The sequence below is a fragment of the Gasterosteus aculeatus genome, chromosome 17, assembly GCF_964276395.1.
Source record: "Gasterosteus aculeatus chromosome 17, fGasAcu3.hap1.1, whole genome shotgun sequence".
Classification (NCBI taxonomy): domain Eukaryota; kingdom Metazoa; phylum Chordata; class Actinopteri; order Perciformes; family Gasterosteidae; genus Gasterosteus; species Gasterosteus aculeatus.
Window position 1 is genome coordinate 9,341,011 of NC_135705.1, and position 17,396 is coordinate 9,358,406.

Below are 17,396 nucleotides of genomic sequence, written 5' to 3' on the forward strand. Positions count from 1 at the left end.
ATTTATTTTGAATGACATTTAAATTACGTCTCACTAAGGTTTTGTTAAGATTTTGAATAGGACAGTATTTCAAATTCTGCTAAAATAATATGACATCTGGAACGAATAGATGTGATTTACCAGGACACATGCAATTATTTCATTTAAAAGTTTTTCACCATACAGCGAGCTCGGTGAATGCATTTCGCATTTACTAAAACAAATCTTTTGTAAGCTGTATTTTGAGATTTTCAGAGTTTTTTCTTCGATGATTATTCACGCCCGCGTCTAGTTCGTGTAAGTGTTCATGGATCGCTTTCATTCAAACCAATAGTTGTGAGAGAAATGAAGAGCTCGTCGCTGCGCCGCTCAGCCGCCGGCTGCTCGGACTGGAAGTCCCTCCCCGGAAAAAGCACCGGGGAAGCTCTCGCATCTCGCAGGAAGACGACGCCGCTCGCTCGGCCCCCCCGGCAGCTGATGCTTCCTTGCCGCCGCGCCGCGGCTCTGTTTCTGCCTCGGTGGAGCGGGAGGGACGGCGGGCTGACGGCGGACCTTTCTGTCGAGGTGAGAACGTGGATCGAAGGGGGACGTGCTTCGCATCCAGGTGGTTGTTTCCACAGCGGCGCGCTCGAGTCGTGATTCTATTCGCTCCAAGAAAACAACGCAACATCAGAGTAATTCGCTCGGATGCTGCACCGTTTAGCACACAACCCTCCTCCTCCTCCTGCTCCTCTTCCTCTTCCCGCCTCCTCAAAGAGACTTGTTAAAAGTTGGGCGTGTCTTTTGGATGTAACGTTATTTCCTTTGTGTACTCGTGGGGATTAAGAAGGTTTTTGACGCTTCAGAGGGTGAAACCAGAAGAGGAAACCGTGAGGTTCGGGACTCTTTGCTCGGCAGCTGGGTGTACACGTAAATAGCGTCAGATGGATCATCAGGTGTCGGGTTGGTTTGTGGAAGGTGAAACATCAACAGGTGAAGCCCAGTGAAGGCTCACATTTCCCCCACTGTAAAGTCAGTGTCTAATCTGCTATGGGGTCAGATGAGGGCGCCACAGATCTTAAGCCATTAAAATAGAATAAACTAAAGGCCTCGTGGTTATGAACATTCATGCTGGCTTTTAACATCACATAGACTTGGAATCCAGTAGTATCCACAAAGCAGTGACTTTTGTTGACAATTTTCAAAAATAGTTAATGCTAAAAAAAAAAGTTCAAGCAAAATCTCCAACATTGTTATAATACCAACATTGTCTTCTATCATTATTATCAACATATATTTACTATATAAACCCATTTATGTGTTCCAAAAACATCACAATCTTTAATGATTTTCTTCCTGATATTTTTGAATCTCCTAAAACTAGAAACTATGTCAGTGTGGCTGTATGTTAAGGATGTGCTGGGGGTCTGGTAGTGACACAATGCAGTCTTTGTAACTATGACGATCCCAAACACCAAGCAGACCCCCATGCTCGTGTCACAGTCTTAAACCTAAAGGCAAACCAGTCTTCTCTGAGATGGGTGACCATCACCTAACATTGACCTTATTAGACCGTGACCCCAGAGTCCAACGGCGATGTTACAGGAAACAGACTTTGAAACTGCAAATATTCTGTTTTTGTCCCCATTTAAAAGGAACAGCGAGTTTACCAACCAGGCCATGGAAATGCAGACCCTGAGGGACCCCTGTGTTGAGGGAATTATGTAGTATTTTGAACATCAAAATCCAGTGCTCACACTTGTTGATGTTGGACTTGGTTCTATTGTTTACCCACCAATCATAATTTTTGGCAACTACTGGAGATTTGCAAAACAATAATGGAATAGTGTCATAATTAATGTTACTAATTAACCGGTTGGGTTACACATCAATGACATGTGAACAGGGCTTTGGTGAAAGGGCCTGTGGGGAGTTGGAAACAGATGCATGGCCTCCACACGGCTCTCTGCAGAGAAGCTAACTGTTGACTGGAGGCCGTGAGGCCTCGACTTTAACAGGAGCCGCCATGACAGCGCCGCACAGTGCGGCGGCCATTAGCTTTTTATACAAAGCGCAGACAAACTCACATGTTGTATGTTTACTGTCTGCTTAGGTAGATATTAGTCCACCAACTATGTCAGTACATTGTAAATAGTCTCTGCTTCTATGTTATTGCTCTGAATATCAAAATTAGCTTGAAATGACACACTTGTTAGCAAATAGTTGCCAATTTATCCAACAGACACTGCAAGAGTTTTATTATTTGTCATGTTTTTGGCCAAGTGATGATCATCAGTCACATATTCCTTTAGCTGACACATAACAGCTACATATTGATCAGCTGTCTTTGGTCCCAGGCCTGAGGGAAATATATGGCTCCTTAGCTGTTAAATGCTCCACTTTGTTCTCCTCCTACCTAAAACTGAATAAAAGCCAGGAGAGCGTCTCTGTAACAGCCCAGTCGTCACTTCAACGTTGTCACATTGTCAAAAGATACGTTATTGTCGTATTATAACTCACTCACTTTTACTCAGGTCCTGCTATGAGCTAAAGCTAAAGCTAAAGCTAAGGGAGCCCCTGATATTTGATTAAACAGTTTCACCGTCTCACACAACTATATTTTAACTACATAATTTACATAAAATTCACAACTATCTTCATAATTAATTTCGATACTCTACGTTTAATTTAGAAAATAAATACATTCTACACTTACAATAAACAACGAGAAAAAGTGGATAATGTGTTGTATATGATATTGTTTCTCCTCGTTGCTGAAGTTGTACTCGGGTCTCTTTTCGCGGTGCGCGAGCAGCGAGAGTCGTGCATGAGGTGGAGGAGGTGCATGAGGTGGAGGAGGTGCAGGGGGTGGAGGAGGTGCAGGAGGTGGAGGAGGTGGCAATCGTAAACCCCTCGCTGTTAATCCCGCTGTCCTCAATCTCTCTGGCTGTCTGCGCCGGACGAGGCGACCGGACGGGTCCACACGCGAACCGAGCAGCACCGCGACGCGCACGCGGCTCCGGTCCCCCCGCAACTCATCTGCTCCACCGCAGCTGCTGGAGCGCGAAATACGACGTTTCGCCCCCGAAATGTGAAGGGACTTTGCGTTCGCTCGGATTTCACGTGATCCTGTTTTTAAATATTAGGTGCGATGAGCGCTTCGGGAAACTCGGACAGCGACTCCAACAAACTGGAGTCCGTGATACAGGTGGGGTGCAGCGGTCCGTCCTCCACCTCCTCCACCCCTTAAACACTGCTGCTGTGGGATTTGTGACGAATGCTGCTGGATTATGTGCTGATGGACTACTGGGGCCTCTTCTGGTCTTGTGGCCCTTTGCAAACACGTCGTCATCTTTCAGATATTTATTTATTGTTTCTATTCTCTGTTTTTGGATGTTCATAAACTGGCTTTCATTTCATGTCTTCTGTATGTAAAGCATCACATGTCTGTGTCTTGTACGTTAGAGGCTGGAGGAGAGCGTTTTGTCTGAGGAGAAGAGGCTGACCGTCCGGGGCGCTTCGCCTGACGCCCCCCCTACATGTCTACCAGCACGAGTGCGAGAAATTGTCACAAAGAACCTCAACGAAACCTGTGAGTGGCCACAATCTGCTCTCCCTAGTTGTATAACATGTAGGATTTGACGCTTGTCTTTGATGGGTTGTGTCCGTGTCTGTCCTTTTGTCTCCACAGCCGGGGCCATGTCCTCGGTCGTGTCCCTCCAGGAGGAGAATCGGGTGCTGCAGGGAGAGCTGGCCAGGCTGGAGGACCTGCTGGCGCACAGCAGAGCCGACCGAGACGAGCTCGCCATCAAGTACGGTGCGATTAGTGAGAGGGTGAGTGTCTGACTGACTCTCATTTTCACCCTGGGTATTAAAAGTTAAATCCCAGGATATAAAAATCCCCACGGGGACATAAAGCTAAAGGGAATTCTGGGGCTCTTTCCGGTTCCCATTTGTGTTCTTTTTTCTGGGCTGTCTTTGTCTGAGATTTGCCAGTCTCCCAGGTGATGGGACTGGAATTAACTGAAGTGGAATGTTGCCATGGCGCCTGTCACTATGGGCGACTGTAAACAGGGGCTTCAGTATTGGTGGGTGGGTGCATCTTGTTTTTGGGTTAAACATTACCAAAAGAGACATACCATAATCTAAAGATAACAGTGAGAAACAGTGTCCTCTATAAAACTATTAGTCCCTGTAAACCAATATTAAAGCGTCTGGTGTGGTATAGATTAGTCCCCCCTCCCTCTTCTAACTTGTTTAGACCCTTCATTCGCTTTTCTAATCAAGTAATTTGATTTAATGTAATTAGAGCGAAAGGGTTGGTTTCCATACTGAGGTGCTGAAGTTTGGTTTGGTCAAGAATTATACACAATCTCAATTTTTAAGCCAACATGTATGAGCTCGGAATCGTTTTCTTATCACAAACTATTCACGGCGACTGGGACGAAGCCATTTGACGTGGACGCTTTAAAAACCCACAGCTGGAGCAGGCGCTCCGCTTCGAGACGGGGGACGGGGATCACGATTCCCCGGAGTCACTCGGCCTGGTGCAGCAGAATGTGGACTTGCGGCGGCGGCTGGAGGAGGAGCAGGCGAGCTACAAGCGGAAACTTACCGCGTACCAGGAGGGTCAGCAGAGGCAGGCGCAGCTGGTGCAGAAGCTGCAGGCCAAGGTGGGTTTATTCTATTGTCTTTAGCTGACGTGTGGTCGCGTGGGTTTGCTTCAAGTCAGTCATAGCTTCCTCGCGTCTTCAGGTGCTTCAGTACAAAAAGAGGTGCGGCGATTTGGAGCAGATGGTGCAGGAGCGCTCCACCGAGTTGGAGAAGCACAGGCTGAGCGTGAGTGGCGTTTATTGACTTTGAGACCTGGGAAAAAAGTTGCTCACTGTCGAAAACATCTGAACTCTCAACCATCTTCTAATCCAGAGCCCTCATGAATCATCTAACGGGCCCCATCAAGACGAATCAAGCAGCAACCTGGAGGACGCTTTGATCCGGCTGGAGGAAGAACAGCAGAGGTGACTGATCCTGTCCCACCGTGAGACGTGCAGCGTGTCTCCTGGGCACCTCACAGTATCACACTTTCCATGACTCTGTCCACATAATTAGTTTCCCCCCGTGTGTGTCCTCAGGAGCAGCAGTTTGTCCGCGGTGAATGCCATGCTGAGGGAGCAGCTGGAGCAGGCCGGTTTGGCCAATGAGGCTCTCAGCCAGGACATCCGCCGGCTCACCGCTGACTGGACGAAGGCCCGGGAGGAACTGGAGCAAAAAGAGTCCGACTGGAGGAGAGAAGAGGAGGTTGGGGGGGAGCGTTGCTTACAAAAGAACAGCCAAACATTGATAGGTGGAGAAAAAGGTGTAGGTAACTCACCTGCTATTTCCTTCCCCTTCCAGTCTTTCCACAGTTACTTCAGCACTGAGCACAGCCGACTGCTGATGCTGTGGCGGCAGGTCGTCGGGTTCCGGCGGCACGTCTGCGAACTGAAGAGCGCCACCGAAAGGTCGACCCAGAGTCAACCTTTTTTTTTTTGCCGGTTTTCCCGCGTGCTGATTTGATCGTATGATTGGTGCTGACACTTTCCCCCCCTCGTGCCGATTTCTCTCCTATCTCTCAGGGACCTGTCGGACATGCGCAACGAGCTGGCTCGGGCGTCCCACTCGGCCCAGGTGTCTTGCGCGGGCCTGTCCGCCGCGCTGCAGGGCCGGGAGGGCGGAGCGGCGCTCGCCCTGGAGCGGGAGAAAGCTCTGCGGCTCCAGCTGGAGCAGCAGCTGAGAGAACGAGTGGCAGAGACGATGACTCTCCAGACCAGAGCCGACTCCGAGAGAAGTGAGCTCAACGTCAGGTCAGCGGCTTCGTTTGGCTCTCCTAAAGGTTTGATGTTAATCAAGGCGGCATTTTTTGACGAATATTGATATTTTGCCTTTTTCTTTTTCGCGATGGCGTTCAGGCTGACGGAGTCGGCTCGAGAGGCAGAGAGACTGAAGGGCCAGATTGAGGAGCGAGACAGAGAAATGGTCGTACTGGTGAGAAGGCTTGAGGTGAGAGGAGCCATCTTAGAAACCAATGAGTCTGAGTATTGGTACCATGAACACACTGAACCGCATGTACTGTCCTGCTGTTATGAAAAGTCACTAAGCCTCCACATCTGTATATATCCACGGGCGAGAAGTAGTAGTTCCAACAAATGCACAACTTCCAGCTGTTTAAGCCTTATTTAAACATGACACTTGACCATATTTAAGGGTTTGCTGAAGTCATCAGTGAGAACAAATTATCCTTTTGAGCAACAGATGAATACATTGTGTGTCTCGGCCTGTTCATTCATTCAATGGCTGACAGAATAAGAAAATAAATCAATCCTTTTAAGGATATAATGCTTTTTCAGCTGCATTAAACCTTAACTTGGTGACTTTAACAGAATTAACATTTGTTATCTAAGTTATTAATGATCTGTCTTTCAGGATATGGGGACAGTTTGATCCAATAAGCCACCGTTGGCTTTAATGCTCCTGTGCTTCAATCCGTCTTTTCTCAGGAGCAGAGTGGTCACAATGAGAGCGACATGCAGGCGATGAGATCTCACACCGAGACGCTGTTGGACACCATGCGGGACATCGCTCAGGTGAACGTCGTCTACACACACGCAGACTGCCGTACAACACAAAGATGGCCGGGCCTCATCTCCCTTTTCTCTTGTAGACGGTTTTGTCTGACACAGAGTCGTCATCGGAGGCAGACCAGGACAACTCTGGGGTTCCGCTGCTAGCGTTGATCCGGGGTTTCTCGTCCCATCGCACCTCCTCTCCTCGCAGGTCCTCCTCGCCCTCTCGGCCCTCCTCGCTGGCTCCTCCTTCTGAGGCAGCATTGTCAGCTCTGTGCTCTGCCGTCACTAACAAGACGCTCCATCTGCAGGTGTTATGTCAAATCCTTTGGTTTTCATTTCATTACAGGAATTATTTCAGGGAGACGGCACAGTGGTGACGCTTTGCGTTATCTTTAGTTTATTTTATTCTTCACTTCACAAAGAGAGAGAGGAGTGGCAGAAAGCTCAGAGATGAAAAGCTTGAAATCTGATAAAATATAACCAAACATGGATAGATGGCGCTGCAGGTCCTTGACCCCACTTGTGTTGTCTTTCCAGGATGTGCGAGGCCGTCTGCTCTCTGCTCAGTCTGCGGTTCAGCAGCTACGCAAGCAGCTTTCAGAGGCCGATTCGGCTAAAAGAGATTCAGAACAACGGAACCAACATCTGCAGAGGGAGAGGGACGCCGCTCAGAGAGAGCGGGAGATCACACAGAGGGACAAGGACCGCTTGAAGCAGGAGAGAGACACTCTGGCCAGGTTTGCAGACACTGACATCAGCATTTACATTCCGTTTATAACCCTCAAATCTTTAAGTGCGAATCAGAATTGTTCTCCCTCAATCATCGCGAACATCGCAGTGAGAAGCTGAGCTTGGAGAAGAACTTGCAGGCAGCACAGAGCAGCACCCAGATCCTGCAGATGGACTGTGAGAAGCTTCAGCTGACCGTGGCGTCCACTCAGCGAGAGCGAGCTCATGACAGGGAGGAAAAGGAGGCTGCCAATCAGGAGAGAGAGCGGGCCAAGGCCGAGACTCAGAGGATGTAAGTAGGCTAATTGATCGTGATTAAGTAAATGCCGTGTGGACGCTTTGCCACAAAGGCCACGTGCAGCCGACGTACAGTGCAAATCTTCTTAATTTACAAACCCCTCCTTTCACAACCAAACACGGGGGAATAGACATGTTGCAAGCTCTCCATAGCACAGCTGACACCTTTACACCATTAAATAATAAATGAATAATAAAATGAAATCAATTTTGTTTTGCTACAGACAAAAGCAGTGGGATCAGAGCGAGAGTCGAGCCTCTGCCCAGCGAGCAGAGTTGTCGGCGGTGAAGGAGACTTACCAGCAGGCAGAGATTGAGCGGCAGCTGCTGGAGCGAGAGAACGCCCAACTGACTGAGGCACTTGCTCGGGTAAGAAAGTGCTTGTTTGACTTTTTTCTGTAGATTTTACATTCTGTGTTGCCGTCCTGTGTGTGACCGTCATTTCCCCGGCAGGCTGAGGGCAGTAACGCAGAGCTCTCTCTGCTGCTCAACAAGCTGCAGTCGGAGGAAGCAGCTCTCAGGGACTCGCTGGCCAAGATGGGGAGCATGAACGAAGGGCTGGCCCAGGACAAAACGCAACTTAACAATTATATTCTTCAGGTAAGATCATCTCAGGTGCACATTTGACCCCTTAAGGGGGGAGAGGTTGACGTGCTCTTTTCCGATTTTAACCTGTTGACCACACTCGTAGTTAGCAAAGGCAATGCATCATAGCTTCTTTGGCTCCATAACGCTACATCCTTGTTCTGTACTCATCCCGTTTGAGTGTGTAGTCTAGATGCAAACACACTCGAAAAGTGACGGGAGCAGTTTTGCAGAGGATTGAGGACAAGAGAACCGTATTAGTGTCGATGTCCCAACGTCCACTTAAGTCTCAGCCCTCACTCACTGTCCTCTCAGCTGGAGGAAGACAAGGCCAGACTGCAGGCTCAGAAACGGGAGGCGGAGCAGGAGAAGTTGACCATCAGAGATGAGCTGGTACGGTTGGAGCAGGACCGACTGGAGCTGGACTCGGGCCACACCACGCTGCACCAGTCGCTGCAGGACGCCGAGCTAAGCCGGGCGGGGACGGAGGCAGAGCTCCAGGGTCTCAGGGCTGAGACATTTAAGCTGCGGGAGACAGTCACACAGGTACATAACAGATTGTATTGCATCACAAGAACGCTGAGGTTGCATTTTCTTAGGTAGGTGGGGTGAGATACAAATGGTGCTGCATGTGCACGTTTTCAAAGCGTGTTCTCATATTTCATTGTTTGATTTTTCCACACTCGTTTAAATTGTTTGGCCTTCTTTTGCCAGCTTTGTGCTGAGGTGACCTCTCTGGAATCGGAGCTGAGTCTCGCCAGAGGAGAGAGCCAGCGGAACCAGGTGGCTTTGGAGGAAACCGGCCGCGGTCGGGCAGAACTGGTGCGAGACAAAGCGGCACTGGTGGTCCAGCTGACGGCGTCTGAGAGAGAGAACGCAGTTCTGTCAGAGGAACTAACCGCTTTCAGGTCTGCGTTGGTTCTCAACAACACGTGCATTGTGTCCCATAAGTGAGTGTGTGTGTAACTTGTGTTTGCAAACGCGCAGGTCCGAGCGGGAGCAGCTGGAAACCAGTCTGTTTGAGGCGCAGCAGCAGCTCGTTCAGGTGGAGTCTCGTAGGGAGCAGCTGGAGACGGAGAACCAAAACCTTCGAGTCCGCTGTGCGACTGCAGCAGGTTAGTGAAGTATTCAGAACAAGGAGACCAAAAACAACAAGAGGAGAGGATTTCTCCTTCATAAATAGACACAAATAAGCCTCTTTGGGTGAATAGCTGAACTCAAAATGTTTGGTATAAAGGGAAATGCAGTTGGTCAGTGATATGACAGAATAGGAACCTGTCCTGTGTTTCCTTCTCCTGGATCTTTCCCTCTGCTGGATTTCCAGCTGACCTGAGGCGCGAACGCTCGGATGGGGAGAATGTGGTGACCCAGGCTGAGAGAGACAAAAAGCTTCTGACTCAGACTCTAAATGCCGCTCAGCTGGAGGCCCAGCAGGCTTTACGCAAAGCCATCTCCGACCATCAAGAGGAAGTGGAGAGGCTGGTCTCAGAAAAGGTCAGACGGTTCGGTTTGGGACACGTTTTGACTGTTCAGATAGAGCGACGACTCCTTAACCCGCGCTGCTCTGTTTCACAGGAAGTCGTGCGGCACAGCCTGCTGATGGAGCACGAGGGCACTCTGAGGAGGCTCCACCTGGAGGCGGAGGATCAGCTCCGCAGGGCGGAGAAAGAAAAAGAGGAGCTGCTGGATGAACTGAGGAGCCTCCAGCATGACAGAGATCAGAGTATGCTGCAGGCTGAGACGGAGAAACAACAGGTCCGAACTGAGTTCCAGCCTCATACAGACCGTGTGACTCCCGTTTTAAGTTCCTCCCCTCTTGTGAACCAGACCTTTTCTCTCTTCTCAGGCACTCTCCCTGAAGGAGGCAGAGAAAACGGTTTTGTCCGACAGGGTGTCCAGCCTGCAGGCCGAGCTGTCAGCCGCAGCCGTGGAGGCCGAGCGAATGTCGAGGGAGGCAGCTCAATACAAAGAGCAGGAGCAGGTGAAGTGGCTTCCTGTCTGTTGTCCTCAGCCACATAAGGGAGATTCACTGAAGGGACTGTCTATCGACTTTTTGCTCTTACGCAGATCAGAATTGGGTCTCTGACTAGCGAGCTGCTGGAGCTTCGGTCTCAGCTGGAGGATGCAGCTTCTGTTCATGAAAGGGAACTTCACAGTCTACAGGAGACTTGTACTGATCTTCAGTCACGTGCTGATGTTGCTCTCAAAGAGGTAGATTAACATGAAAGTGAAACAGTATAAATCGGAGACTATAGACAACTCCACCAATGCTCGACCAAATTTCTGAATTTGTTATTTACTTTGGCCCCATCTTGCGTGGTTAATACAGTTTGGATGATATCCGTTGCCCCGGCGGCTACGAGGCCAAACCTTCCACCTAATGTTCTGGTGAAAGTCGTGAGACACATTTTGACTCTTGCCCTCCAGCTGGACCAGTGCAGAGCTTCCCACTTGGCTCACGAGGACAGTCGAGACCAGCTGAGGCGGGAACTGTTGGACTGTGAGCGACGTCTCAACCAATGTCAGGACGCAGCCGAAAACAGCAGAAGAGAGGGGACGGAGCTGCGGCGCAACCTTGCCGACGTCTCCAAGGAGAGGGACACTCTCGGACAGTCAAACACCCAGCTGAGGGTAACTCTGCGCAGCGCAGAAACAGAGAGAATCAGGTAAACACTACAGTGAGTGGAGGTTAGCATCTACCGGCCGCAATGACATAGTTCACAGCCAAATATTTGTGTGCTGTGTTTTCAGTGTGAAACGACAGTGTGAGGAGAAGGAGCAGAGGCTCGCTGTGCTGGAGGACAATCTCTCTTGTAATCTGAAGGAGGTGACGGACCTGCGGAGCTGCCTGAGAGAAGTTGAGAGGTCGCGGCTCGAAGCTCGACGAGAACTCCAGGAGCTGCGCAGACAGGTCGGACGCGTTGCCACCACGTCCTTCACGCCTCTGAGACATTTACAAAGAAGCTCGTCGAAGGCCTGGTATACGGTTTGACTGTGTTGTGATTCCGCTCTTTTTGTGGCTCCAGCTGAAGGTCCTTGATGGAGAGAAGGAGCAGATGGGGAGGGAGGTGGCAGAGCTGCGGAGACGCGTATCGCTGGAGGAGCAAAGAGAGGAGGAGAGGGGGAAAGAGCTTTTCACCCTCAAACAGAAGTTAACTGAGGCTGAAACAGCGCGAGACTCCCTCAAGAAAGAAGTGAGGATGGAGGAAAATAAGAAGACAATATTTGGTGTCTTCACAGTCTCACGATCCCTCATCGTCTTGTTGTTCAACGCAGATTTCCGCGACTCAAAAGCGGCTTGCGGAGTCGGAGTCGGGGTGGCGCGGCTGCGAGAGAAACCTGACCGCTCAGCTGCAGGAGGCGCGGGGCTGCGAGAAGAAGCTGCAGGATGAGGCCAAGAATTTGGCCCTGCGCGCTCAGGCGGCTCAGGACTCTGCCGCTGCGTCCAGCCTGCAACTCAGCGAGGCTCAGGGCCGACTGGCCGCCACGGAGGCGGAGCTAACCCGAGCGGAGGCCGGGAGGAGGGACCTGGAGTATCGTCTGAGCAGCCTTCAGTCGGCACTGACGCGAACACTGGGCATCGGAGCAGGCGGCAGGGGAGGCAGGGGGAGGAGCCCGGGGGGGAGGAGCCCGGGGGGGAGCTCCACACCGCCTGGACCGATGTCACGTCACCACAGCGTCTCCCCTCTGCGCTCCTCGCTGTCGCCCCCCAAAGGTAAAAGAGAGGCATGCGGCTTTAAGTCTCTGCTACGAGGAATTTGGATATGTATTCAGGCTTTGGGGGGAACAGTATATTTTTATCTTTTAGAGCCGCCTCAAAGATGATTGTTTGTAGCGACTTACAGTATATCTCATAGTCTGTATATTTAATCACTTCTACTCACCTTTAGATGACCCAATATAAACAAATATTTATTTGTAATTTATTTTATTTTTTTTACAGAATTTCGAGTAATTACCCCTGACAATACTTTAGGCTCAGTGTCCCCTGAGAGGGGGAATACACCGCTGCCCCTCCCTCAGCCTGAACTGGATCCCGACACACTGCGAAGTGATCTGAGAGACTTCCTCCAGGAGCTGCGGGAGGCGCAGAGAGAGAGGGTAATAGAGCTGCGCCGTTTGAGAAAAATGTTTAAAGTAAATATTAATAACAATTCAGGGATATTTTGGTGTTTGGTGTATGGTTCAATTTCTGGTTTATTGCTCATTTTGAAGGATGATGCTCGATGCCAGCTGGGCGGCCTGCGGCGGGAGCTGGAGGAGCTGTCGGGGGGGCGGGAGTCTGCTCTGATTCGTCTCACTCACCTGGAAAACATGTTACAGGAATGCCAAGAAGGTAAAAATATTTTCTTTTATTTATCAAATGTAAATTTACCAAATTCATCCGTTCTGGAAGAAACGCCCTGAGCCAAGTTGAAAGACAAAATGATCACAAAGCCATTATCGTGTCTTCATGTGTGTGTTCGCAGGGAAGCGTGGAGTGGACGAGCGTCTGACCACCACTCAGGTTTTGCTGCAGCAGCAGGAGGAGGTGGTGAGGAGAGGAGACAGAGAGAGGAGAGCCCTTAGTGACAGGGTGAACGATTTAGAGCGAGCGCTGCAAACCTCCGAAATGGATAGAAAACATACGCAGGTACACGCACGTTTCTGTACTCATGTGTATGTATGCATATTTGTCCCGTGGCCGCACAGCAGTGACCCCTGATATGTCGTCTTTGCCGTATGTTAGCACTCAACAGTAGGGCAATATGTAATAACAACAGATGCCGCACACGTAGGTGTCCCCCGTCAGCCCTCCGCATGTCTGTTTTCAATGCCAGCACCTTTCAAAGAGCAGGGACACGGAGTGAGAAAGAGGGCAAAAAAGCACAATGCATTGGGTGTTTGTGTGTGTGTGTGTGTGTGTGTGTGTGTGTGTGTGCTCCTGAAAGACTTTCATACGTGTAGCATTTTTCAAAAGTCGCAGGAAGATTAATGAAAAAATGTGGACTATCTGTTTGGAATATCTAATGTCTAATGTCTAATCTGGGTCTAACACACTTCTCTATTACTCAACAACACATTTTAGTCCACCAACTGCTCATGAAAATCATCTCCGTCTTCCCGCCGTCTCTGCAGGATCAGTTAAATAAACAGCGTGCTACCGAGGTGCGCCTGGAGGCGGAGAAGAGGCGCCTGCGGGAAGCGCTGGAGGCGGCTGAAGCTCGGGCCACCAGGGTGGAGCTGGGGAGGCGCAGCCTGGAGGGGGAGCTGCAGAGATTCAAACTGAGTTTTGGAGACCGCGAGGCTGACAGCCAGGCCTCCCAGGGGCGCCATGACGCTCTACTAAAACAGGTGATGGAGGCTCAGACAGACATTCTCACATCCCCGAGTGCTCAATATCATTATTCTTACTTTTAATGTTTTTAAAGATATTTACTATTGGCCTAAACATGTTGAAATACTGTATTTTACTGTCTGCAATTTCTTCACAAGATACCTTCTTTTTTTATTTTTCTTACAATGAACCGTGTGAGGATATAATTATGGGGAATGAAACGTTGGTACATTTCTATTTAATTACTAGTGTAACTTGTATATCAACAATGACATTATTAATACATTAATTAATAATAAATGACTCAACTAATGTTTACTTAAAATAGAGTTATAAATACATTTATATATAAATATATATAATAAAGTTATTTTGAGGAGGACCAAGTGTCTAAAGTAGCGCTAGCAACTGTAAGGCTACACAGTCAGCATGATAACATGTTAATATTTATTTATTGTATTTATATTTAATATTTATTCATTTGATTCCAACAAACTGCAGGTGGCGGAGGGAGATGCTTGTGTGTCTCTGCTGCAGAGAGACGTGGAGCGGCTGAGCCAGGCTCTGCTCAAAGCTCAGGACGGTGAGTCGTTTCTCAGAGAGAAGACCTCCTCCCTCAAAAAGAGCCTGCAGGAGGCAGAAGCTTCTCACAGCAGCACGCAGAGTTGTCTGGCCTCTGTGCAGAAGATGCTGAGTGTGGCCGAACAGGACAAAAGGCTTCTACAGGTGAGTGAAACAGAAGGTTAAAAAAGACTTTTGACCATATGGATGAAGCCCACATAGTGATTTGATATTATCTTTCTGCCCGACCAGGAGCGCATGGAGGAAGCCCGGGGATCACTAGTGGAGGCGAAAAGGAACATGGTTATTCTCACTGAGCGAGTGCAAAGCTTGCAGAGTGAGCTGGACCAGAGCGAACTGAAACGAGAGGCAGTGGAAGCTGAGCTCAACAACGCTAAAGAGGTGAGGAAGACGGATAATCTGTGTGTGGACACACGTCTACTATCAACTTTGCAGAAGAAGAAAAAGAGTATCCTAATACACTTGCCCACTAAATCTCTGGATGTGGCCGCTCCTCTTTCTTCTCTAAAACCATGTCTCTGTATTTGATCTCTGTCTTGCCTCCGTCAGGCTCTACGCCAGCGCTCAGCCAGTGCCGCAGAGGCTCAGCGCAGCGCCCAGTCATCCCAGAAGGAGCGAGCCGCATTTGAGGAGCGGCTGCGTGGGCTGCAGCGGGCGGTCGCCATGCTTGAGACTGAGAAAAAAGACGCCGAGCGGCAGGCTGTGAGGCTGGAGAAAGACAAAGACGCACTGAGGAATACACTTGATAAGGTCGTGCACGATGAAGGTCATGGACTGCCAGTTATAGAGATATATATATCTACAATATATTTTGTAAGGTATCTCACACTTTTGTATCGCTGACTTTTGTCTTTTATCAGGTTGAACGTCAGAAGTTAAAGACTGAGGAGGGCAGCATGCGGCTGTCTGCAGAGAAAAGTCGCTTGGATCGCTCTCTGAACACCACAGAACAGGAGGTGCAGGAGGCACAGCAACAGATACTGATACTGCAGGTGAGGAGCAGCCGCTGATCAAACCTTTGGATTCATCGGAAATCACACTTGCTTTTATTGCAACACGTATGTGTTGTGCCAAACTGCTGATGGCGGAGTGAATGCCGGCATACACAAATCGCCATTTACTCTAATCTGTCTTCGTAGCTGCTTCTCACACAACACGCGCTTAAACGGTGGCACCTTTGACAAGAAGAAATTCTTAGTTGACCAACACTACAATTTAGTTCACTTTGATTGGTTGATATAATTGACACATTTGTATTACTGCGTTTTTGTCCATTTTCGTCAAAAGTAGTTTTATGAGAAAAACGCTACATTTTGTTCAGTGATTGTTGCAGCAGAAGGCAGGAGTCTCCCCCACAGTTGCAACGGAATGATCACATGAATTTATGACTCACAGGACAGTCCGGCTGGACTTACTACAAGAAACATAATGTTTATTTAACTGTCATTGATATTCATTACATTAGACCTGAAACACATTTACAAGGCCCCACAATGTCACATGAGGTCAGTTTAGCTCTAATGCCTTAAGCTCTGGACACATCTGCTTCTGGTTACACATCACAAATAAGCATTCAAATTTATTTTTTTTGTTTTTCATCTCGGCAACACTCGTTCTCAGCAGTGCTGCGATTCGAAAGGTTAGACCAAACTCCTTAGATATTTATATGGAGGCTTCATTTAGCTAAACAAATCATAACACATTTGTATTATCAATTAACTCTCGCTATAAACAAGCCCCGAGTTATTCAAGTTGTCAGGCTGGTTTTATAATTCAGACAAAGGGTAATTTCTCCCGATTTAGTCAAACCTTTTCCAGGACGTAGAAGTGTTTATCGACTAAAGCAGTAATTCACAAACCCTCATGCATTTGTCTACGCCAAAAAAGTAAAGAAATTAAAGAACCCCATTGCTATATTTGTGAATACCTCATTGACACTCGCTAAAGGAGTCACATATGTCAGTGTGCGAAGTAATCGATTCATTGTGTAAACAAAATGAAATTTGAAACCCCTGAACTGGAGCTTCATGTACATTCCTCCAGAAAACGCCTGTTTGAGTGCATTTCCAGGAAACAAAAGTACGGTTTTCCAGGTCTTCCAGAGCTGCAGGTCTCCAGAGCTGCAGGTCACCAGAGCGCGTTCAACATGGTAGTTAGCTGGGGGGGCAGGGGGGGGGGGGACTGAACCAAAGTCTCTCAACTGTTTTAGAGGTTTTCTACACAAACTGCACTGAGATTTGCCGTCCTGTGTGCCTTTTGTGCGCGTGTTTGTACCACCGTCCCTGCGTGTTTTTGAGTAGACTCAGCTGGCCGAGACGGAGCAGTCGCACGGCCTGTGTGAGAGTCTGGCGAGGCAGCGGGACGACGCCCAGCGGGAGGCGGAGAGACTGAAGGCCGGCTTGAGGGACGCGGAGCGAACGCTGGGGACCAGAGAGCGAGCTCACCGACACAGAGTCAAAGGGCTGGAGGAGCAGGTACGCGCACGGATCGCAGGGCGTCGATTTGGGTCGGCAGAATTCCTCCTCGGATGAAGGAGGTGAATGAGCTGGTTCAGAGTGTAATAAAATTGTCCCCCCACTGTATCGCTGCAGGTGTCCACCCTAAAGGAGCAGCTGCAACAGGAAATGAAAAGGCGGCAACCGTCCCTCCCGTCCTCCTTACTGTCAGCAGGAAAGTGAGATGCAGCTTATTAAAACCTCAATTCTGATCGAGTGAAAATCCACTCGTCATGAATATCTGAAAGCAATATTCCTTTTATAGTCCAACAAGTGTTTACATTTTTTGTTAAACACCACTAAACTGTCGTTCTCATGACATGGTGAGCTAATGGAGCGACGGGATTTAAGCAGCTGTGCAAAAAAACCCGCCAGCAGCCGGCTGATTACTGGCAACCATCTGCACTCGATCCGTGCTCAACGTCTTCCATGACTTCCTGCCGTATTCAAGAAGAAAACCAGAATCACTTTCTCCAACAGACACAACCAGGATGTTGTGCAAGAATGAACTATTCCCAGTTTTGCAGTTCGGCTTTACGTTGATGTTAACAGTTGAGGACACTAAGAGAAGGAAAGGCCCGACTTCACTGTGTGCGAGTCCCTGGGATCAGATGAATTTAACATAATGAAGAAGTTGTATTTTCTCACAGATTTAGCTAATTATGTCTTATATAGACAGCTTTATAACTGAAAATGTTAGTGTTAGAACAAAACACACGAAGCCACATGTCTGCAAGAGAATAAAGCCAGTGTGTGCACCAAACACCTTGTATTTCATAAACACCTTTCAGCACACCGAGCTGCACGTTTTCACTCAATCACACACTG

General features: G+C 48.8%; 1 protein-coding gene across 4 annotated transcripts; it reads left to right on the top strand.

The window, feature by feature from the left end:
* The first annotated feature begins 368 nt into the window (after positions 1-368).
* crocc (ciliary rootlet coiled-coil, rootletin) lies at positions 369-17,331 on the top strand. 4 transcript variants are annotated; one of them, XM_040202984.2, is made up of 37 exons: positions 369-543; positions 3,424-3,550; positions 3,650-3,792; positions 4,440-4,631; positions 4,714-4,797; positions 4,885-4,976; positions 5,091-5,256; positions 5,353-5,459; positions 5,574-5,801; positions 5,907-5,997; positions 6,495-6,581; positions 6,659-6,871; positions 7,101-7,300; positions 7,402-7,584; positions 7,814-7,958; positions 8,043-8,189; positions 8,490-8,720; positions 8,889-9,082; positions 9,162-9,289; positions 9,499-9,668; positions 9,750-9,929; positions 10,021-10,155; positions 10,242-10,385; positions 10,602-10,840; positions 10,926-11,085; positions 11,201-11,368; positions 11,451-11,889; positions 12,118-12,275; positions 12,390-12,510; positions 12,644-12,807; positions 13,293-13,508; positions 13,993-14,217; positions 14,305-14,454; positions 14,623-14,823; positions 14,934-15,065; positions 16,374-16,547; positions 16,665-17,331. In XM_040202984.2, the coding sequence occupies exons 1-37, from the start codon at positions 457-459 to the stop codon at positions 16,749-16,751; spliced, it is 6,108 nt and encodes a 2,035-aa protein (XP_040058918.2). In that variant the 5' UTR covers positions 369-456; the 3' UTR covers positions 16,752-17,331. The 4 variants fall into 4 exon arrangements, 3 of the variants coding, with proteins under 3 accessions (XP_040058918.2, XP_077948166.1, XP_040058919.2); XM_040202985.2 differs by lacking the exon at positions 369-543 and adding an exon at positions 2,892-3,166; XR_013453186.1 differs by lacking the exon at positions 369-543 and adding an exon at positions 2,876-3,166 and having other exon boundaries at positions 5,091-5,459; positions 14,623-14,839.
* The last annotated feature ends 65 nt before the right edge of the window (positions 17,332-17,396 follow it).